Raw genomic sequence first — 24,649 nt, 5'->3', positions numbered from 1 at the left:
GTTTGGTGAGCTCTTTATAGATTTTGGATACTAGCCCTTTGTCCGATATGTCATTTGCGAATATCTTTTCCCATTCCGTTGGTTGCCTTTTAGTTTTGTTGGTTGTTTCCTTTGCTGTGCAGAAGCTCTTTATCTTCATAAGGTCCCAGTAATTCACTTTTGCTTTTAATTCCCTTGCCTTTGGGGATGTGTCGAGTAAGAGATTGCTACGGCTGAGGTCAGAGAGGTCTTTTCCTGCTTTCTCCTCTAAGGTTTTGATGGTTTCCTGTCTCACATTTAGGTCTTTTATCCATTTTGAGTTATTTTTGTGAATGGTGTGAGAAAGTGGTCTAGTTTCAACCTTCTGCATGTTGCTGTCCAGTTCTCCCAGCACCATTTGTTAAAGAGGCTGTCTTTTTTCCATTGGATGTTCTTTCCTGCTTTGTCAAAGATGAGTTGGCCATACGTTTGTGGGTCTAATTCTGGGGTTTCTATTATATTCCATTGGTCTATGTGTCTGTTTTTGTGCCAATTAGACATTTTTCTATAAAAGATATCCAGACAGCTAACAGGTACATGAAACGATGCTCAACATCACTCATCAGCAGGGAAATACAAATCAAACCCACAATGAGATGCCATCTCACACCTGTCAGAATGTCTAATATTAACAACACAAGAAACAACAGATGTTGGTGAGGATGCAGAGAAAGGGGAACCCTCTGGCACTGCTGGTAGGAATGCAAACTGATGCAGCCACTCTGGAAAACAGTATGGAGGTTCCTCAAAAAGTTAAATGTAAGACTATCTTATAATCCAGCAATTGTACTACTAGGTATTTACCCAAAGGATACAAAAATACTGATTTGAAGGGACACATGCACCCCAATGTTTGTAGCAGTATTATCAACATAGCAAAATTCTGAAGAGAGCCCAAAGGTCCATAGGATGAAGAATGGATAAAGAAGAGGATATATATGTATATATAATGGAATATTACTCAGCCATCAAAAAGAATGAAATCCTGTCATTTGCAATGATGTGGGTGGAACCAGAATGTAGTGTGCTATGTGAAATAAGTCATTCAGAGACCGACAAATACCATGTGATTTTACTCATATGTGGAATTTAAGAAAGAAAATAAATGAACACAAGGGAAGAAAAAAAAAGAGAGGGAAGGAAGCAAGCCATAAGAGACTTTTAACCATAGAGAACAAACTGAAGGTTGATGGAATAAGGTAGGTGGAAGAATGGGCTAAATGGGGGATGGGTATAGAGGAGGGCCCTTCTTGTGAGCGCTGGGTATTATGGGTAAATGATGAATCACTATATTCTACTCCTGAAACCAAACAAAAACAAAAAGAAAACAAAAAAACATTAGAAATGATTAGAAAAAATAAAATGTGTCTATGGGAGGAATATTATCAGAGTTTATTTTCTGTTAGCCTCAGGCTTTAATTTTTATCTCTTTATGCCAGGAAAGTGCCAAACTTTTGTTTGTGCTCTATTTTATACTGATTTTATACTGATTTTTTTTTCAGGATAGGCAAAGTCCTCAGAGCAGAAGTAGCTTTAAATCCTGGATTCATCTCTCAGTTTTTACCTTCTCTTAGATTTTGACTTTTCCTCCTTAACTACTTAGTGTTTCTAATATATATATATTTACATATATATTTTTATTAGTGATGATTTAGCTTGGTAAAATTTGAATATTAACAAGTATTTTTTACATATATTAATGGAACAATATGTATTATATTTGTTATATATAACATGGATGTTAAATATAAGTGTGTGTGTGTGTGTGTATATATATATATATATTTCCACAACTTTCTGATATCTATTGTTGTTGAGAAGTAACTTTGATTCGTTTTGTCTTTGAGGTTTCAGAGTGTTAGCAATTATGTATAGATTTTTTTTTTGAAAAGTTATTCTGCTTATGATTAATTAAACTTTTTGAATCTGAAGATAATTCAGACATGATCCCTTTGAATATTCCCTCCCTTCCCCCATTTTCTATATTTCTTATGCAAATCCAGTTTGGTATCTATTTGGCCTTCTTATTCAATTGCCTGCATTTTTTCACCTCTATTTCACATTCTGTTCTCTTTCAAATTGCACTGCTTTCAGATTAAGCTTTGCAACTTCAACTTCATTTTACCAGTTTTTAACTCAGCTGTGTCAATCTTGTGTAATCTTTCTTTCTTTCTCTTTCTTTCTTTCTTTCTTTCTTTCTTTCTTCCTCTCTTTTTATTTTTTAAATATAATGTATTGTCATATTGGCTAACATACAGTGTGTACAGTGTGCTCTTGGTTTTGTGGGTAGATTCCCATGGTTCATTGCTTACATACAACACCCAGTGCTCATTGTTATCTTTTTTTTCTTTTTTCTTTTTTAAAATTTTTTGTTTGTGTTTATTTATTTTTGAGAGAGAGAGAGAGCATGAACAGGGGAGGAGCAGAGAAAAAGGGAGACACAGAATCTGAAGCAGGCTCCAGGCTCTGAGCTGTCAGCACAGAGCCCGATGTGGGGCTCGAACCCAGAGATCATGCCCTGAGCCGAAGTGGGAAGTTCAACCGACTGAGCCAGCCAGGTGCCCCCCCCCTTTTTTTCTTTTTTTAAACCACTCACTATACTTTTAAAATTTTCCATAAGGTATAGTTTTGTTTTATTCAAATATTGCTGGTTTTCTGATAGGTTAAATCTCTTTTTTCATGTTTTTAACTCCATTTTTTATTTCTTTAACCATTTTAAACATAGTCATTGCAATTTATATCTGAAAATCTCATTTTTCAAAGTTCTTTTATCTAATTCTGGTGATTCTTGCTCATGTTTTATCATTTTGGATTGTGAGCTCATGATCAATGAAGCTATTTTTATGGGATTACTTAAGAGCATCCTAACAATATGTTAATTTCTCTACTTGGGATTCCCCTTGGCACATATTGTAAATTCTAAATCAAACCTATGTGAGGGAAACTTGTTTTATTCTCCCTAAAGCCTAGTTCAAGACAAAGTGTGTGTGTGTTTCTTGTCTGCTCCTTCACTAAAGTTATAGCCCCTCAAGATCCCTTGTACTCTGGGGACCTGTATGTCTCAATTCTGTTCATACCCTTATGAATATCCAAATTTTGTGTTCTTTATTTGTATGATCATTTAAAATTCGAACCCCTTTGTTGTAAAAACTGATAAATGTTCCCATGACAGCCATAGATTCAAATGTACTGAGCAGTCTTTTTACATCTCCCATTGCTTTTTGTCCACTTGCAAATTTCTTTACTTTATTTTAAACATATGCATTTGAGAGAAGGTTCATTATATTTTACTATGTTATTTGGCAACATGAGGATTTTCTAGGCTACATGGTCTGCCATGAAATGGAAGTCAGAAATGTTCTTTATAGGGAGAACACGACTCACTTACGCATGTTGTGTATGGAGTAAACCCTCGTGTGGAACATGAGAAAATTTCATAAATGACAAGTGTTTATACTCTATACGCTTGTTAGTTCTGTTTATGTAATTATCTTCTCTCCTTTTGGATCTGGCTGGACAGGTAATTAAGCTAATTACTTGTACTTTATCTACCTGTGTTGAAAACATGTAGTGAGATTATCCACAGCAACCACTGATCCTGAATTATGTTATACTGGTGACCCACTTTGGAGGAAAAGATTATGAAAAGACAGGTAAAAGCCCTGGTGTCACAGTCTAGAGCAGAGTAACTTACCTGAGTTTCTTGTAAAAAGAATAGAAGAAAGGAAAGAATAAAGGAGGACATAGATAGGACAGAGAAAAAAGAACAAAGATATTGAGTGACTATAATGTTTTTATGTATATAATTGAGTAAGAACTCACTGTGAAATAATTGCCTTATCTTTGTGGAGAATGAAATGGAAAATTATACACCCAGTGCAAACAGCTAGCAGTAGTCTAGCCAGGACACTAAACCTGACTTTCACATTTGAACTCTAGGATGCTGTATGCTAAAAGTGAGTGTCAGAAGTTTTTTTTTTTTCATGAGCACTTAGGGATATGGATCATTTCCTCACTCTCTGGGGACCAGGGACCAGGAAGAATAAGGCACGGTGGTCATTACAACATGGAGCAAAAGGAAAGTGAAGGTGATGATACTAACCAAGGCAGTATATGCTCCACAACAGGGAAAAAAAAAACATACAGAGAAGTGTAATCTTACAGTCTCAGAAATATGTTCTAGCTGATAGTAGTTGGCAGGATAAACATAGTGTACAGACTTCCTCAGACTCCTCCAAAGGCAGCAGCATACTCTGGAAGTCAAGGAGACTGCTCTCACGCAGCTCTGTGGAAGCACAGCACATGGACCCATAAACAGACTTCTTTGGCTCCATCTACAGACAAATCAATATTTACTTTTTTCAGGAGAAAGCATAGGTCTAAGGAAACTCACAGCCTCTTTTTCAAACAGGACACAGTTCTCAATTCTATTAAAAACATACAAGTAAATGCAATAAATTCCGTGACTTCATGGAGGAAATACACCAAAGTCTGCCCTTTCCTGGAATATTAACTCATCAAGCCGCTTCCCCCTGTGTCCTAACAGCAATCTCTCTTAATAGACCACAAGAAGTCTGCATAAATTTAAGGACTGAGCAGAAAATGCACTGCTCATTTGAATCCCATGTCAGGCCCCTGATATTATCCTAAGAAATCTCAAGGAGGTTCCAGGAATATGTTTGGACAGTCCTGGACTAGGAACCAGGTCTGGGTTCAAATTTCTGGGTCCAACTGAGCTTCTAGTCCTGAGATGCAGCGTATCAATGTCCCTCTCTTCATTCTAACCACTGGTATGGGAGTGACTGGAAAAAATGGAAGGGGCCTGAAAGGGTCCCTTTGCTTCTCTCTTATGAATCTAAAAGAAAAGCTGATGATCCACTTAATAAGGGTTCTGGAGGAGGCAAACAAACAGCAGACCAGGCTCTAGGGCTGACAGTGTCTCAGAGAGACCAGGAGAACCACAAAATCTCTTGAGGTCTCCTACCACTTCTCACCCTTCCCACTGCACAGCTTGAAGTTTAGCTGACAATCAATGTGTATAAATGACAGAGACAAGGCTAAGTTTACCAAACAAAGTTCTTCCTCCTTCTAGACACACAAATAAACTTACATTTTCCAGGACCCCCCTTTAGTTAGATGGGGCTGTAAGACTGAATCTGGCCAAGGAGGTGGCAGGCACCTCTTCCGGGTACAACCTTTATAGCCTCCTTGATGTCTCCTATACTCTTTCCCCCCGACCTCTGGCCAGTTTCACTTAATCCACTGAAGACATGAAGCCCTAGAAATGATAAAGGAAACTAGGTCCCTGAAAGACAGCATGGAGGAGAGCTTCCCCTTCCATGTGCATTAGGTGGATGTCATAAAAAAGATAATGAAAGAAAGAAAGAAAGAAAGAAAGAAAGAAAGAAAAGAGAAAGAAAGAGAAAGAAGGAAAGAAAGAAAGAAAGAAAGAAAGAGAAAGAAAGAAAGAAAGAAAGAAAGAAAGAAAGAAAAAGAAAGAGAAAGAAGGAAAGAAAGAAAGAAAGAAAGAAAGAAAGAAAGAAAGAAAAGAAAGAAAGTTGTGTTTAACCACTGACATATTGGAATTGTTTGTTTCAACAGCCAAAAAGCTATCCTGATAATGCTGCAGACACTGAGAAAATTGACAGACAATGCTAGAAAGATCACACAACTAGGAAAGCTGACATGTGTGCTAAATAGTAAGTCTTGGGGAAATGGTAGGTACAATTGAAAATAATTGTGTGTGTTTACAATTGTTTCCATTGATAAGTTATTATGATAAGCAAATGAACTTAGTAGAAAGTTGGCTGGTCCTCAGGCAGAAATTAATGATAATAGAGAAAACCCACAAATATAGAGTCTTGAAGAATTGTCCTTGGAAGAGCACAGGTTAAGAGAAAGTTTTAAATTGTCTTTGAAAAATGAGGATTTATAGAAACCAGCCTTGAGAACAGATTATGTGTGTAGCTGGTGGTTATTGCCAAAGACACCTGATCCTGGCTTTTAAAGAAAGTTTTTGATCAAGATAAAACAATTATTGATCTTAATATTTTATGAGCTGGAAACAGGCTCCAAATGTAGTAACACAAAAGAAGTCACGTGTTCCAATGCCTGCATGACAGCATGACATAATGCCATGAAGGGCAATGAAGAAGACACAGCCCTCCAAAGGCAGAACAAGGGGTCATAGAAACAATGGCAAGTTCATCTCAGAGAACATAACCAGTGTCTAGTCAGAGTACTTCCACCACTTCAGTGGATAAAAATGTTACAGTGCCTGGCCCCAATGTATTCCAGCATTACTGTGGAGAAGCTCCTGCTAAATGAATCCCATACCTCACTTCCAAATGGGAATCTTAATGACTGGTACCAGTGTCTGCTCCACCATTACATATGTGGTGTGAGGAGGGAAATGACGAGTCCACAAGGAATCACATCAGGACCTGATGCAGAAGGCACTCATTGATGGAGACCTTGGACTTTGGGCTGCATACAGTGACTGCAGGAGATCTTGGATGGTCTTCCTTGAGGGTAAGTATATTTTACATTCAAGAGTCTCTCTTGTATCATTTCTCTCAAGAAATGAATATTCAGTGACCCAGACTTGTCTGTAGGCAGCTGGATGTATGTGAGGAATGTGGCCAATGGGATGATAGAAAAAATGATGTAAATCTTTTCCAGATTGAACCCCTAAAACCTCTTACAAGATCCTGAACATTTTCTCCCTTCGCTTCTATGTCAGCCAGATTCATAAGTACCTTAGGAGATCCCTAGGGGCTTGATACATGAAGGATCTGTATATGGAAGAAGGTTGGGTCCTTAAATGTTGACATGAAGTCAAACCCCTATGCACTGGAATGGGTTATGAATGAGTAGTAAAGTTTTATTGTGTTATGTTACTGTGGTATCTTTGTTGTAGTAATCAACCTTGCCTGCATTGACTAATTCAATATATGATGGATTTTGATGTGCACTGGCTTTGCCATGTATAATCTAGAGCACAAAAAACTTCAGAAAACAATAAACAAAACAACAAAGCCGTTCAGGTGAAGTCCAAAAACATAGCTAAATCCCTAGACAATGTGATAGGCAAAATGGATTTAGTTAGCAAACATGCCTGATTTCTCTTTCCTGTCTCTGGTCCCTAGTAGCTAAATGACCATTAGTATTTATCTTTTGCTCAGTTGTCTGATTTGCAGAAATGAGAATAATAATAATTCATGGGCTGTTTTGAATATAATCACTCTGAGAGTAGGTTACCTTTTGGTAATTATCTATGCTAATCTGTTCTGTGCTGATCACATATAAAGACCCAATAACTAATTTTGGTTTAGTAGATAAAGGTATTAATAAATGTTATTATTACAAATAGTCTTTAGCCAGTAGTGCTAAAGTAACATCTTATTAAATATAGAGATATAGGTAAATATGAATACCTGGCCCATGTCATTGATTTGATATTGATCTTAGATATCATTGACAAATTCAATTGTCATTGATATCAATCATTGTCATTGATATCAATTGATATCAATTGATATCAGTCGTCAATTGATTCATTCAAATCCCCACATACCTAATGAGCAAGAAGTACAGTATCTTCTTCTTGAAGCCACTTAAAATAGGTAGGGTGGGGCGCCTGGGTGGCTCAGTCGCTTAAGCATCCGACTTCGGCTCAGGTCATGATCTCTCAGTCTGTGAGTTGGAGCCCCGCGTTGGGCTCTGTGCTGACAGCTCAGAGCCTGGAGCCTGTTTCAGATTCTGTGTCTCCCTCTCTCTGACCCTCCCCCGTTCATGCTCTATCTCTCTCTGTCTCAAAAATAAATAAACGTTAAAAAAATAAAATAGGTAGAGTACAGATGTTTTGTCAGTTTAACTGCATTATATGTGTTCGAAATCCCAGGAATTTTCAAAACAGAATTGTCAGTCCCCTTTCACACACCAAGCAGAGGCTGAGAACTGAATTCACCCTAGTATTGCTTTTCCTGTCTGTAACCACAAGAGAGCAGTGTTGACTTGCAGCTATGAAGCATTTATTTACTCATGGCAGTAGCTCCAGGCTGTGTAGACTTTGTGGCTGCAGTGTTGATGTCTGACACTGGAGATCTCAGGTCACAGATCTCATTATTAACACCCAAATGTTTAGAATGAAGAGCAATAGTGTATCAGGATGACTATGTACTAAGAGGGTCCCAAACTCTGCTTTATTATATGTGGAAAATGAGGGGTTCCTGGTTGGCTCAGTCAGTTAAGAGTCCAACTATGGCTCAGGTCATGATCTCACAGTTGGTGAGTTCGAGCCCTGCACCGGGCTTTGTCTGTGCTGACAGCTCAGAGCTGGGAGCCTGCTTCGGATTCTGCAACTCCCTCTCTGTCTGCTCCTCTCTCGCTTTCACTCTGTCTCTCTCTTTCTCAAAAATGATAAATAAAACATAAAAAAATTACTATATGTGGAAAATGTAGTTTAGTTTTCTCAACAATGTTTAGGTCTTTGTTTTGGGCACTGGTCACCAGCATATACTCCCTTTTTCCTAGAGATGTTTAATTTTTGCTCCCTTTTGCTACTGGGTTTTGATTTAAGTCTGCACTGGTCCTGAATGGCAGTGTTCAATGATAGTATTTGGTTCAAAATATACAGATCTCTCTCAAAAGGCTGTGCTCCTTTTGTATATTCCTCATTCTAAAGTGCCTAATCTTCAAACTAGAAGGTGAGGTGAGTGACTGTTGGTTGGCCCCTCCCTTCCCTCTTCTCATGTTTTTAATACACCCCCTTCCAGTACAACTTGGCCATAGTCGGTCTGTGTTAGCCAAGCGGCTCCACAGATTTTCTCAGTTAAACTGACAAAACATCTGTACTCTACCAATTTAAAATGCCTTTAGTTTATATTACTTCATTCTACCAAGAAGACATGTTCAAAGACTGTACTAAGAGGACGTTTTTCTTTGTTTGTTTGTTTTTGCTATAAGAACTTCATGGCAAAGTGTATCTGCCCCTTAAGATCTGGCTCTTTGGGTAATGCTGTTCTCTCATCTACTTTATATGGACGAGGACTCATCCCAAAACCTGTCTTAGAACTATTGTGTCCACTTCCTTAAGCCACCTGCCCTGGGCTTGAGAATTCTGTGAGAAACTGTGGTCCTCTTAACTTGTCTCCCAAGGATTAGAAGGGAGAGCCAACATTGAGTATGTGGCTTGTCTGTTCTTATACTTAGGGATCTACTACTTGGAACTAGAGATGAATTGTAGACACTATTGGCTAACTCTTCTCTTAGCCATTTCAATATCATAAACTAAGTCCCTTGATGTGCCCTAGGTTGTGTTTATCATTGTGAGAAATGACAACAGGTGTGCTGGCCTCTACATCCCTTACAAACCCCTAACACAAGTTGTAGTTTCTATAACTGTGTACACCCAGTTTGAGTAAAACTTCTTATAATTATGTTTGCTGTTTGTACTGATCTAGGGAAACCTGATGCAGGAATTAAGATCTGAATATGACCCACTAACAGCGATTCCTCTTTGAGTCCCTTCTGGGTTTGCACCGGGGAGAAGCATAGCAGAGGTAGAGAAAGCACTCCTAGAGACACCAACAGAGTGGACCAAATGCTGGACAATATTCATGTGGTTTGAACTGTTTGAGTTCACAGACAACAGCCAAGGAAGAATTCTTGAGAGATTTTTGGTTCAAAAAAGTATTTATATTAAAGTTAAAGCATGGGGACAGGATTTGGGGGCACTGGAGTTGTGAGGAGTGACTGATTATATACTGATTATATACTATGGATTTGGGAGAAGTAAAGAGAGAGGAATTTCCAAGAGGGCTTTTTCACATGTTGAAGAAGACTTACAGGATCCTGGACACCTTGCTATTGTCAAGCTAAGGTTGTTTTTCCTCTAGCAAAGCATTAACATTGAGACAGTTGGGAGTTCCTAGAGAAACTTTACACTCTGCCTGCCTCAAGTATTTGTCAGTGGGTTGCTGGTTATAAGGAAATTTAATTTTATCTACATTTCTTTTGCCCTTGTTCTCCACATCAATATCACCTGACAATATGTATCAGGTTCCTATGAATTGTATCCTTTCTGTTAGATTTTCTTAGAAGCTTGTTTTTATAATCATCCACAGAAGTGTTTTCTAAAAATTAATGTTATGCACAGATGCTGGCAAATTACAAGTGCTCAAAACATTTGAGCTTTTATTTTCATTGTCATGACTATCACTATTATCAGTATATAAGAACATTGAGATTATTAGTATCATTTTAGGCCATCGTGTTTGAAGTTGGCCCTTCTGTCCTCTGAGGGACAGTAGGAAGGTGGTGCTGTATAAAACTCTTCTAACAGCCATGAGATGGAGGGAGCCCTAAGAGAGAATTCTCTTGTAGAAAATGACAAATACTGAGTCACACCTGTGGCTGGGCTTGAGGAAATGAGAGCCAAGTCTAAGGACATTAAGAGTACCTTCTTGTAGACAAATGGATGTCATTTTCCTTTCCTGCTGTTACTGCATGTAGAAGAGTCCGCCCTGGAGCCCACAGCAGCACTGAGATGCAGTTACTCTGTGGAATCCCCATAATGTGATGCAATCACTCTCTATTCCTGCTGATAGCTAACTCCAAATTCTTTCACAGCTATGAAAGCTTCCCCTGTAATATTATGTAATTAGTGTCATGTCTCTGCATGTACCTGCATGGGAGGACTTGATTCTGTGTGGTCATAAGCCGTCAGAACTGATAGGAGTCTCATTGTCATTAACTCTTGTCTCTTAGTCCCAAACCCATCCATCCAGATCTGCTTTGGGATGCTGGGACTTGGACTCTGGCACTCTTCTTTGTCAGCTGGCTCCCTGTTAGTTTCCACCCACAGAGAACAACAGGAAAATATTGGAAAGCTGAAGCAGGGCAAGGGATACTTGCTTCTTCCTGTCCGTTTCTATCTTGTCAGTATCCCTGAGCAATGATTCTTCACCTGGCAGTGGAGTTGATGCTAGGCTCCAGCGTTGGTTGGGTGTTGGGTTTGAGTTTGATTGGGATTTGGGTTTGTGTTTGGTTTGTGATGAGATTTTTGTGGTGATAGTTGAGTTCGTGGGGTCTGGAGCCAATGGTCATGAAAGAATTCTTGAAGATGTCTTTGGTGCAAAAAGGTGATTTTATTAAAGTACAGGGACAGGACCTACGGGCAGGAATAGCTGCCACTGGGCCTTGAGGAGAGACTGGTCAAATACTATGGAGTTGGGGGAGGTCAAGTCCAGGGGAAGTTTCCAATGAGATTTTCATATGCTAAAGAAAACTCATAGGATATGGGAGGCCTAGCTATCCTCAAGCTAAGGTTGTTTTTCCCTCTGGCAAATCATTAGAATTAAGACAGTAGGGAGTTCCTGGAGAAAAGTTTTACTCTGCCTGCCTCAAGTATTGGTCAATGGGCTGCGGGTTATAAGGACATTTAATTTTTTCTGCCATTTCCTTCTGCCTTTGTTTCCCACATCACTGTGACACTAGTACCTGTTCAAGGCAGCACCGTCCTCAAATATCTGAGACCCGCCCCCCCCCCCCCCAACCTTTTAACTTAATGACCCAAGTGTAAGGTCCTCATTCTTCTGCTCCAGTCCCTGGTAATCACTAATTTACATTCCATCTCTGTAGATTTGTATATTATGGACTTCTAATATTAATTGGAATCATACAACATATGGCCATTATGCTTTTCACGTGGCCTAATGTTTTCAAGGTTCACCCATTTGTGTCTGTATCAGTATTTCATTATGGCTGAATAATATTTCATTTGTGAGGTTAAACCACAATATATCTGTCCATTTTTAATCGTGTTAATTGGTTTTTATTGTTGACTTGTAAGAGACTTTATATGCTCTAGTTTTAGAACCTTATTATGTATACGATTTGCAGATATTTGTCTCATTCTGTGGGTTACCTTTTCACTTTTTTGATGCTGTTCTTTGAGGTATAAAGTTTTAAATTTTAATGAAGTCCCATTTATCTGTTTTTTTCTTTAATCACTTGTTCTTTTTGTGTTATAACTAAGAAAACATTGCATAATGCAAGGTTATGAAGATTTATCCCTATGTTTTCTCCTAGGAGTTTTATAGTTTTAGCTACTACATTTAGGTTTTTGATACATCTTTAATTAATTTTTGTGGTGTAATTTTATTTACTTCTTACTGTAGCATTTTATAGATTTGAACTGATTTTTCCTATTTCTTATTATTTTGCTGAAAGAGCACCCTGTTGTCAGTTTCATGATCAGTTTATTTGAGGAATAAAACATTGCCAGGAGAGCAGGGAAAGGTTGCCATGTCTTGTGGTTTTCCTTGGTTTATTTAGGATTTTGATTCCCCCTCTGATTTCCTCCTTTCTTTTTTATTACCATATCTCTAAGGAGGACCCCCCCTTTCCTCCGGTTATCCTCCTTCTTCACAGTACATTTCTGAGGCTGCCACTTCTGGTCCTTCTTGCTTTTAAACCACTTTCCTGTATCCAGTGCTGTTTGCAATAACATCTCTGACCTGTGTTTAATATTTTAGGATTTAGTGGAGCTTTTTTTCCCCTTTATTTCTTATTTATGCCATGTATATGTCTTTCACACCCTCACTTCTTTTCTAAATAGCCTTTTAATTTCCCCTCCACCCGTACTCTGAAGCTAACATCAGTGGCAGCTGTGGGATCTGTAGCCATAACTCTTTTTCGCTTCTTAAATTGATTTGAAATCATGCCATCCTATGTCTTCTATTAATGTTGAAGGAATGGGCCATTGTGATTTTATTCATGCTCTTTCTGATGTTATGTTTTTTTGGGAGTATGTATGGTAAGATTCACAATAAAGCAGCCATCATTTTCCTAGGGTCAATGAGGACATAAATATATACCTACCTCTACCTCTACCTCTACTTCTACATCTACATGTGTGTGTGTGTGTGTGTGTGTGTGTGTGTGTGTGTGTCTAGGTTTGCAACCTTGGGAGTTCCCCAGGTGAAATCTGAAACTGGTCCCCACACATAGAGAGCAAAGAGAGACTGAATAAAGAGGCAGACCAATCCAGATCAATAGGTGGCAGATTTAATAAGCAAGGGAACTTACATTCAGGGCTTATCTTGAGTCCTGTAAGATTACCTCTCTGTACCCACCTGCCAGAATCTTAAAAGTTTATATAGAGACCTTACTGGGCTCAGTCACATATTCCATCCAGATGGTCTCAACAATACATTACTATCTCAAGGTTATGTCCTTGGAGCAGGAGAGTGGGGAAGATACATTCCATGGACAAGGAAGGGGATGGGAAGCCTCTGATTGCCCAGGTCTAGCTCATGGATCAACTAGTGGCCACATCCTATTGATGACTTCCTCCAACAGTATGTACATTTATGCTTGTGGTTGTTACCCTGATGTGAACCTTGGGTATTATGTGTAACTGTTTTTCATTGGATATATCTGGGTTTTTATATACTTTTTAGTTGGTAACACTGAAGACTTTGTTACTAACAATTTTTTTTTCATATCATTCTGTCAAAATTGAAGGAAACTGTATTACCTACAAAAAATGATGAGTTTTAATTTTCTGAAAAAACAAGTTTCTTGGGGAGCCTGGGTGGCTCAGTCAGTTAAGTGTCTGACTCTTGATTTTGGCTCAGGTCATGATCTCATGGTTCATGGGATGGAGCCTTGCATCCAGCTCTGTGCTGACAGTGTGGAATCTGCTTAGGATTCTTTCTCTCCCTCTCTCTCTGCCCCATCCCCTGCTCTCTCTGTCTCTCTGTCTCTCTCTCTCTCTCTCAAAATAAATAAATAAACTTAATAAATTGTTAAAACAACACAAAACATGTTTCTTTAATTTCCTAGTTGAGTTTCATTGTATCAAGTTGATATATAAACAATGTTTTAGTAAATAATTTCAAAAAGCTTATTAGAGAAACCTATACTAGTTTCTGATTTTAATAGGAATTATATACTTAAAGGGGAAGAATTTTTCTTCCACATTAATAGACTGCCTTTTTACTTTTGTTATTCCCCTTTTTAAAAAGAGTTAATATTTTGAAATTTTTGACTAGCCTCAAAATTTATGGAGTTTACCATATAATATTTATGCATTAATTTATCGATATAGTGGATTTAATTTGTATATTTTCTAATATTGAACCATTGTTCTTGTCTATAATTGTCCCATATGGGTAGTTGATGATATAGGTTTAGAACCTGGAGAGATTACACTTAGTAGATACATGAAATTACTGACAAAATTTATCATTTTGAAGTCTTAATTTTCACTTATACAAACTGATATTAATACTAGTGTCTATATTTTAGGATTATTAAAAATGAATGAGGTAATGAAAATAAAACACTTGGCACTCAGTATGTATGTACTCTTCTAATAATATCCATTATTTCATTTTAAAAATATATAACCAAATTTATTTTTCAAGTTTATTTACACTTTTTTTAACCTGCATTTGTATGTGTAGTTGATCTGTAGTTTTCTTTATTCTGAATTTTTTCTTCTATATTTTCTTTCTTCTCTATTTTCTGACTTTGTCATCATGATAATGTTAACTTTCTAAAATGATCTTGAAAGCTTTGCAAATTTATTTAGTATTGCAAAGCAGTTAGTATAACATAAGAAATATGAAAAGCTATTGTGGTCTGGCATCTTACTTGGGAGAAAATCTGTGATGCCTTTTATGTCATTTTCACCACAATTTTGATCTGTCAATTTTCTAAATCTTATTTGTGTCAATTTCATGCTTTCTATTTAGAAAATGATCTCCTGATCACTTTTTCCATTTATTTATGTATTTGAGTATATTTGACACAAAATATCATTTTTTCCATTCTTTTCCTAAGTCACATTATCATCACCTTATCCCAGTTCTCTGCATATTTCTTGTTCCCCCTACCTTGAGTTTCAGCCAGAGTCTCATTTCTAAACAGAAGCCAGCTTCATATTTTTGGAGCTCCCAGAATACCCAAAGGAATCAATTGCCTTACCTAGTTCACATGCTCTAATAAGAATGACTTTATATTAAGTCAATAGCCACTGTATTACAGTTTGTCCTAAAGCTTACCCTAATAAGAACTGTGGGCAACAGGGTTTCCCTGAGGCCTCAAATCTAGATAGGGCCTTCTTTTTTTTTCCAATTTACCAAAATGGCTTTATTTTATTTATTTTTTCAAATTTTTATTTAAATTCTATAGTTAACATATAGTGTAGCATTGGTTTCAGGAGTAGAATTTAGTGATTCATCACTTACATATAACACCCAGTGCTCATGACACCAAGTGCCCTGCTTAATGCCCATCACTCATCTAACCCATCCCCCATCCACCTCTCCTCCATCAACCCTCAGTTTGTTCTCTATAGCTAAGAGTCTCTTATGGTTTGCCACCCTCTCTGTTTTTATCTTATTTTATTTTTCCTTCCCTTCCCATATGTTCATCTGTTTTTTTTCTTAAATTTCACATATGAGTGGAATCATATGGTATCTGTCTTTCTCTGACTGACTTATTTTGCTTAGCATAATACTCTCTAGCTCCATCCATGTTGTTGCAAATGGCAAAATTTCATTCATTTTGATGGTTGAGTAATATTCCATGGTATATATATACCATCTCTTCTTTATCCATTCATCAGTTGATGGACATTTGGGCTCTTTCCATAATTTGGTTATTGTTGATAATGCTGCTATAAACATTGGGGTGCCTGTGCCCCTTTAAATCAGTATTTTTGTATCCTTCGGGTAAATGCCTAGTCGTTCAATTGGCTGGGTTGTAGGATAGTGTTATTTTTAACTTTCTGAGGAACCTCCATACTGTTTCCCAGAGTGGCTGCACCAGTTTGCATTCTTAACAACAAGGTAAGAGGGTTCTAGATAGGGCCCTCATAATTCTTTGGGCTTTCTAGTCTCCTGACAGACAGACCCTCTGACCAAGGTAAGGGATGAGGGTCATTAAGAGCCCCAAGCACTGAGGTAACCCAGAACGGACCCCTCACCTCATACCAGTGACTATATACTAGAATTGGGTTTAGTAAGCTAAATCTACATATGCTAGAAGTAACAACCACACTACAAATACATTTTTTTTTACTATTTCCAAATCTTTTCCTGTTTTACAAACTTCAAAGATTTTTTCAACACTTTTTTTGAGTTCACAGTGCCAGATTAATATTGCTTTATAGCATTTTATTGGCATGTATACTGAAGTTCAAAGAGCTTTAAGTGTGGTTCTCAGGTAAATCTTTCAGTCAAGGGCAGAGCCTGAATTTAAACCTGGCTCTTATGACTCTAAGTTAATTTCTTTTGCAACTATATCCTACTTGATATTGATGAAATCCCACATCATTTTAAGACATGAGCTTCACCTTCTGACATGTGAATGAAGAGAAGTTCAATGTGGAGGGAAATTATTCAAGGCAGTTACTGGGGCCATACCTTTTTGCAAATCTTATTCTCTCTTTAGGAATTTTGTAATATCTGTGGGGTTTAAATGTGAGTGGTTTTGTTTTGTTTGTATTTTTCTTGCAGCAAAATAAAGAGATAGTTTTAGAATTTCTGAGATATTCCTTCCAGTGGCTTTACAAATTGGGAGGAATGGGGGAAATACATTGTGATTATCCTGTGTGGGAGTGCTGGAGTTTTACAAAAATATTCCCTATGTTTACTTCTGCTTTGAACTTATTATTATTTCCCTAACCCATCATAAAAAATCCTCATAGGGCTAAATGTCAATAGACTTTAGGGTTAAGCATCCTTAGTACACGCTCTCTTATCTGTTTTGTCCTGACCCCATAGATAACAGGGTTAAGAGCGGGGGGAACAACCACGTACAGATTGGCCAGAAGAATGTGGATGTAATGAGGGATGTTGTGGCCAAAGCGATGTGTCATGAAGGAGAAGAGGGCTGGTAGGTAGAAAGCTACCATGACACAGACATGGGAGCCACATGTGCCGAGTGCCTTGAGCCTGGCATCCCAGGAAGGTAGATGGAAGACTGCTCGGAGGATTTGAACATAGGAGAATCCAATCACAGAAAGGTCGATGTATCCCACTGAGAAAGCAATCAAGCCATAGACAACATTGATCCTAATATTGGCACAAGCCAACTTTGCCAAACCCATGTGTTCACAGTAGGTGTGAAGAATAACCCGGACACCACACAAAGGCAATCTTAGGATGAGAAATATGAATGGAGTCACAAACACCAAAGTCCTGACTATTATGACTATGCTCAGGATAGCTATCACCTTATTGGTGAGGATCATACTATATCTCAGGGGGTTACAGATGGCAATGTATCTATCTATGGCCATGACTGTCAGCACCACAGACTCCAGGCCAGTACATATATGGATAGTATACATCTGTGTGATGCAAGCACCAAACCCAATCTCCGTGAGATTGAACCAGAAAATTCCTAGCATCTTGGGGATGGTGGCTGTAGACAGGCCAAGATCAGTGCAGGCCAACATGGCCAGGAAGTAAAACATGGGTTGGTGGAGGCCGTGTTCAGTCTGGATCACAAACAGGATAGTAATGTTCCCTAGGAGGGCTGTCAGATACACTGCAAAGAAGGGGAAGCCAATCCAGATGTGCACATCTTCTAGTCCTGGAATCCCCACCAGAAGGAAGGAAGAGGGGTGAAACTGTGTATTGTTGGAATGCAGCATATTGGTGGGAGTTGGTTATAGACTCATTTCTTGCAGGAGTTTTCTCGCTTCCAGGGAGAGTCCCTAACCTCTTTCATAGCATGTTGCCTACTTTCTGGAGAAGCAGAAAATCCATTCTTTAATTCCATAATACAGCAGAGGAGGCCTAAAGAGGCAATGTGAGGCACAGTTAAAAAGGCACTCTTACTTCAAAGTATTTGCCTCATCTACATAGAAAACCATGTAAAAAATTTCCAAATACAGCAGTCCTGAATGTTTCTTCCCTTCCATGTGTAAGGAAGAATCTGAATATGCAAATATTTATTATCAGTTTTGTCTGTTAATCATAAACAAGGATGTAAAGCATAAACAAGATGGTGTGTGTGTGTGTGTGTGTGTGTGTGTGTGTATGTGTGTAGTATCACAGGACTGGGAATGAGATGGATGGTTCAGGGGAATGATACTTGCAAAATAGAGGGACTGGATAGCTGGTGCTTAGATCTGAGCTAAGGAATGGATTAAGAAATTTAGACACATTGGGAGACTATTATGTGATTCAAGCAAAGTAATACCCCTCCTAGAACTACAAAGTCTTATCATTCAGTAGATTAAATCACATTCTCATTCCTAAACAGTTTAACACTGGTTGTTCCCAGATATTTTGAAGAGCCTTTTGTGATTTTTGATCTTCTTTTCTGCCTTCTTCATGATGCATCGTATTAATGGATAATCCTTCATGCTGCCTGGATAGTGACAATATGTCTATCTTTTTTTTACAGTTAGAGCAGTACCAAGGCCAGATACTTGCCTGCATTTGGGAACAGGTTAAGTTATATTAGTGCTTTAGCTAGTTTCCCTTATATAGTGATGGAAGCTAATGTGTTGAAGCTGGCATCAGGCTTATTTACTCTAACAATGGACTCTACCTGGTGTGCCTTGTGGTTGAGTCTGTGTTGTAACTGGCCCTGTGCCATGGATGTAACCTGTAACATGGTGGAGCTGTGGGATTCTTGGATGTGCCCAACCATTAGAAACTGTTCTGTTACAGGGTGTGTTCTGTGGGGTGCTCTGGGGCATGGGTGAAATACCTACAGTGACTGGGCTTGTTGAGTGTGGGCAGTGCTACATCTAAGGCAGTGCCATATGTTTTGCCTTGATGTTCCTTTGAGAGTGCAATGAGTTCTGATATGGTGGTACCAATTTTACAGAAATTCCCATGACGTGGCTTTAACAGAGGCCTCAAAAACTGCTTTGGAGGTATAATGATATCTCATTTAGATTGGGATTTGCTCATACTGTGTCTAATTTTTAAAAATAATGTACTGTGCAGTTGCTTTCAAAGATGTGCTATAATCCTACTGGAGGAGGGAAAATACATTATGAGGTGTTCACTCTCTGGATTGTGTTGGTCCAGTCTTTTCCTACTTTTTTAAAAAATGTTTTTATTTTATTTTTGAGAGAGGGAGAGGGAGAGGGAGAGAGAGAGACATGAGTGGGGGAGGGGCACATGAGTGGGGGAGGGGCAGAGAGAGAGGGAGACAGAATCTGAAGCAGGCTCCAGACTCGAGCTGTCAGCACAGAGCCCAACACAGGGCTCAAACTCATGAACTGCCAGATCATGACCTGAGCCGAAGTTGGACGATTAACCAACTGAGCCACCTAGGTGCCCCAGTTTTTTCCTTCTAATTGGGTCTGATCCCATGAAAATCAATATCCACACCTTCCGCCCCACCTATTACATTTACCTAGATTCACCTTTCTATGCACCCTTTAATATGTCAGAGAATTCTTTTCATTTTCCTTTCTAATAAGAAGAAAAATAACTCAGGTTGTGTTATGATGAAAAAAGTCTAGCTCTACATTATGCACCAAGTACTTGCTCAGTACTTTGCAAGTATTATTATGCATAAAGGTTAAAACAGGTCTGAGATCAGGACCACTATTGTCCCCATTTAAAGAGAGGGTAAATGGAGCTCAGGCGAAAGGATTAAAAACTATATCCAAATTAATAATTGCTTCTATTAATCATCAAATTGTAAAAATTGGAAATTGGGAGTGACAACACGGATCACGTGGGCTGGTTTGAGAATTGAAAGTTGTAGACACGTGATGCTGCTACTCTGCCCTGCATTGAGATTCTATGTAAATGTCAGCACTGAGGAGAAGGAGAAATATTTCCTGAGACCACTTCTTTCCATTCCATTTGCCACTTTCTGCCATGAATTCCCTATTATTTCTCATGCAATGTACTTATTTCTATTAATGTGTAGTATCTTTTCAGTAACAAATAGTTGAAAACTATGAATAATTTATTCATCCTAATTATTTCTTCTAATTAATTATTAAGCACTGTTGGCTCTGTTTTTGAAATTTATACTATTTATGTTTTTATCTTCATTTTTTTCCTATTTTTCTATTTTTATTTTCGCCAATATACCTTGGCTGACCAACATTGTGAAACTGATCTATTACCAAATTGTCTTACTTGGTTTTTCAGTTTTTGTGTTTCCTCCCATCTACTGCTTCTAGAGGGACCGATGATAAATATCAATATGATAATCACACCCCTACTTGTGGGATATAATTATTACTAGTTTAAAATACTTAATTCCTGGGGCTGCTGGGTGGCTTGGTCGGTTGGGCGTCTGTCTCACTTTGGCTCAGGTCATAATCTTGCCATTCAGAGTTTGAGCCCTGCGTCAGGCTCTGTGCTGACAGCTCAGAGCCTGAAACCTGCTTTGGATTCTGTGTCTCCCTATCTCTCTGCCACTCTGCCAGTTGTGCTCTGTCTCTCTCTGTCTCTCAAAAATAAATAAACATTAAAAAAACCATTTAAAATACTTAATTCGTCCATGGCCATTTTGAAAGATAAAAGAAAAATAGAGGTTATAATAAATCACAATAGTATTAACTAGGAAACTATAGACAACATTTCATTGGCACAAAACTTAAACTTCAGGGCTAAATGATTTAATCTGTCAGTGAAATAGGACAGAATATGGAATACCTAAATTTGGTGGAAATAAGACTTCAATGGGAAAGAATTAGCAAAAGGAACAAAGTTTGTGTTCAAGTTTATTTTATATATTCACCGGTTCCTGTGACTATAAACACAGGTTCTTCTGTGATATGCAGCTTCCAACTTGATGGCTGTTATTTCTAACCTTAAGATCATGTGTTTGTTACAGGAATTACGTTTTCTAAAATGTTAGCTCTGAAGAGTTATATTGTTCACTTGAAGTTTTAAACTTCTTGTATGTATTCACTAACATTGTCACAATTAACCAATTGTCTCACAATGACTTAAATGCTCTTGTCATAATTAAGCTGAACAACTGAAAAATTGTGTAGATTCTCCTGTGAGTGAAAAAAATCATTTCCAGACTCAAAGTGTAAGCTAGCTTCTCCTTTTTAGTGAATGTGCCAATAAAATAAAAATTTTATTTTTATCAGATTCATTATCATAAGCAAGTGAAATCTCCATTCTCTGAGCTATGAGCCAAATCTGGCCCACCATCTGCATTTGTAAATAAAGATATTTTGGAACACAAACATTCTTGTTAATTTGCATGTTTTCTATGGCTGTTTCCACCTTACAGTGGCAGAGTTGAGCAGTTATGCTCAAGAACTACTGGCCAGCAAAGCTAAAAGTATGTATTCTTTCTCCCTTTATAGAGAAAGTTTGCCAACTCTGACATACAGGAATAAAACCAGCAATAGTGCCTTATGTGAAAAGAAGTCAATACTTTATAAAATGACACCAAAGACTCTTAAACACTAATTATGACCCACCTATATAGTCTTACCTCTACACTTAGGTTAAATTGAACTTCATACTTTCTGAATACTTTCTTCTTCATGTCTTCTTATTTCTTCCAATGAGGAAATCTTCTCTACAAGCTCCAATCAACAAAATAGTTCTTAGCCCAGATTTAATGATATACCATCCACAGTGCCTTCCTTAATTGACTTATTTCAGGATTACTTATACTTTTTGTTATTTTTTCCCAAAAGTCTATCTATCTCTCTGTTATGTTAGTTATCACTGGTCCTCAAAGTGTGTCCCTAGTCCAGGAGTATCAGCATCATGTGGTAATTTGTTATAAATGCAAATTCTTAGACAATATTCCAAATCCACCTAACCAGTAACTCTGGGGGTGAGGTCCAATAATCTGCGAATAAACCCAGCAGGTGATTCTGATGCTCATTCCAGCTTGAGAAACTGGTAGACATCTACCACTAGGGTATAATTTCCTTGTCATCAAAGCCAGTGTCAGATTTATCTCCATGATATCATGATACTTTATACAGTGACAGGCTGTGGTCATTAATTAGTGGCAAGCAATAATTAACAAATGAAAATAGAGTAGAAATAACAATCTTTCCTGTTATATACAGTGTCTTAGATTAAATTCCATAGGAACAGAACTGGGATATAGAATGGTGTGCAGAAGGAATTTTGAGTTTTCTGGGGAAACATACTTGTGAAAATGTCAATAAGGTAGGATCTGTTCAAAGGAGAAACTGACCTTTTGTGAGGTTGCATCTGACACCTCCCATGATAAAATGGGAAGCTTTGGAGCTGGAATAGCCCTTCTAAATTATCCCACAATGAGGCAAGGAAGCCAGTTATTTGTATTCCCGTGGTATCTAGTCATTGACCATGGGCCACCCTGTGTGATGGGGCACAACTTTGGATGAGGTAGTTCCTTCCAGGGTGGGGTGCAGATGTGAGCTCTCAGAATCTGATATCCGCAGCAGCCGAGGGATAGATGGGTAGGTCCTAAAAAGCAGATTTGGGAGAGATATGATAGTACATGCTACAGATGGCATTATGTCTCTGTTCTCCCTTGGCCTTATCTTATCCTTTAGTCTTGGGAAAAATTCTTTCCTTACTTATTTTTCTTCATTTAAACCTCACATCTCACTCTGTCTTCTTTCTCTACTTGCAAATATTCTCTGTAACTCTATGGTTGGGGCAAAACATTAATTTGCTACGCTCTGTGGTTTTGAATAAAATTCATGTTTATTCCTAGTTCAATAAAACAACCTTTCTGAGATGCATCAGACATAATCCCCACTTCCAATGCAGGCACATGCGCGCACACACACACACACACACACACACACTTTAGTGTACTACAGAAAAGCTTATAGATCTAAGTTCACTCTAAGTAACTGTCACTTGAGAATACATGCTCTGATTTTGTTTTTTTTCTGGGCTTGAGACTGAATCTCACACAGTCTTTATAACTCCAGCTTTCCTGTTACCTGGAGACTAGAAATAACTAAAGATAACTGGCTGTGGCATGCCTACAACCAGGGAATGGTAAATTCGTCATCTATTAATGTCCTCATCTCCATGAGATATTCTTCAAGAAATCTCTCTTGGCTTTTAAAACATTTCTTTGTGTTTTTCATCTAACTCTCAGAATACTTTTTGAAATGTGCTTACTTTTGTCTTCCTTTATCTTTCTTTTAAGTAGTGTTCTGTCCTTGTCTGCAGTCTCTACTCACCCAGGTACCTCCTGAGAATGCTTCCATTCACTTTCCTAACTGTAAGCACTACATTTTTTCTCTGGTGCTTCTCAAAATACGTTTCTAGAATATTTCTTTCACAGTTCACTATACATCTCCAAATACTTTTACAGAATGTCTGCTTCGATTATAACTAAGGCACATCTTATCCACCAAGTTCTATAGTAGGTTGATCATCTTTACTCTGAAACCATTTCTCCATTTTCCTGAATTTTAGTTGATGGTGTTATATACACAGTATTCCAGGCAAGAAACCTTGGAGACATCATCTATACTTTTCTCTTCTCTATATTCCTTCATGCTTCACATCCAAACAGGCATTAAATCTTGGAAATTCTCCATTTAAACACAGTTAACTGTAATTGGGCAACCACTAGGTGCCTAGTCTTAGTGTTTAAAGTACTGTGTGGGCAAATTCAATCAAATCCAGGCCTTCTTCTCAGGATCATTTAGTCTAGTGAAAGAGACCAACTTTAACCAAATACATTTAAATAGTGTAAAGTAACAACTGGGCTACAAAGAAGAGTCACTGTATACTAAAGCTCATTTAACCTGACCAGAGTTCATGGGGAATGCTTTCCTGAAGAAGTGTTAACTAAATTGATAGCTGAAAGATAAGAGTCCAGTAACAGTAAGTGGAAGAGAGGAATGAGTGGAGAAGAATACTTCTAGTTAATGGGAACAGGAAGTGCAAAAACTGAGGGATGGGATTGTGTAGGTACGTATGGTTAATTTTAAGGAATTTTCTCTTCATACTAGAAGCAATGAGAAGACACTGTAAGATTATAAGTTACAGTGTAACATGATGCAATTTACATTTCAAAAAAATCACTCTGGTTCACTGTCAAAATGTATTCAGGGCAAGAAGTACATTTGTAATCAGATCAGTTAGAAACTTATCACAAACATCCAGGTTGGAGATGATGTTATCCTGTACCATGCTATTAGTGATGGAGAAGGATTGCAGTAGGTCAACTTTATAACAATTTAATAGGGTTAGTCTTCAGAAATAGCTTTCAAATTTAACTTTTCTTCCTGTTTACAATAATTGAGTAAATTAAGACTTCCATAATATTTTATCTTAACTTTTTCTATAATTTACCCCTCTTCACCAATGGCCCTCAATATTTTTTTCTTTTGAAAAACATATATCTAATCGATATAATCCTGTTAATAAAATGTGATTGAGAAGCAGTGATTCACATCCTAAGAGAAAGGAGCAAGGGACTCTGCAGAACCAGGGGAGAGGGATTGAGGGCTCATAAACAGTTTGAGATGTCCTCTGTTCACTTCTCATGGTGGAACTTAGGGTGAGCAGGGGAGTGGAGGTTATTTCACTTGGTTGGGTTTGTTACATTATTCTTGCAATAAAAGATTAAGCTCATGTATCAAGGCTCTAAAATCTTATAGATTGTTACATGTTCTAATAACTTCTCCCAA

General features: G+C 37.9%; 1 protein-coding gene across 1 annotated transcript; it reads right to left on the bottom strand.

Annotated features, from left to right (window-relative positions):
• Positions 1-16,750: 16,750 nt before the first annotated feature.
• On the bottom strand, positions 16,751-17,692 carry LOC122482625 (olfactory receptor 52E5). The gene has a single exon (XM_043578939.1). The coding sequence runs from the start codon at positions 17,690-17,692 to the stop codon at positions 16,751-16,753; it is 942 nt and encodes a 313-aa protein (XP_043434874.1).
• Between the last annotated feature and the right edge of the window lie 6,957 nt (positions 17,693-24,649).

Source organism: Prionailurus bengalensis, chromosome D1 (assembly GCF_016509475.1).
Source record: "Prionailurus bengalensis isolate Pbe53 chromosome D1, Fcat_Pben_1.1_paternal_pri, whole genome shotgun sequence".
Classification (NCBI taxonomy): domain Eukaryota; kingdom Metazoa; phylum Chordata; class Mammalia; order Carnivora; family Felidae; genus Prionailurus; species Prionailurus bengalensis.
Note: the sequence above shows the minus strand (reverse complement) of the source record. Positions and strands in the feature narration are given on the sequence as shown.

Coding starts and splice junctions, on each gene's coding strand:
- LOC122482625 (XM_043578939.1), bottom strand. CDS start 17,692: ATGCTGCATTCCAACAATACACAGTTTCACCCCTCTTCCTTCCTTCTG.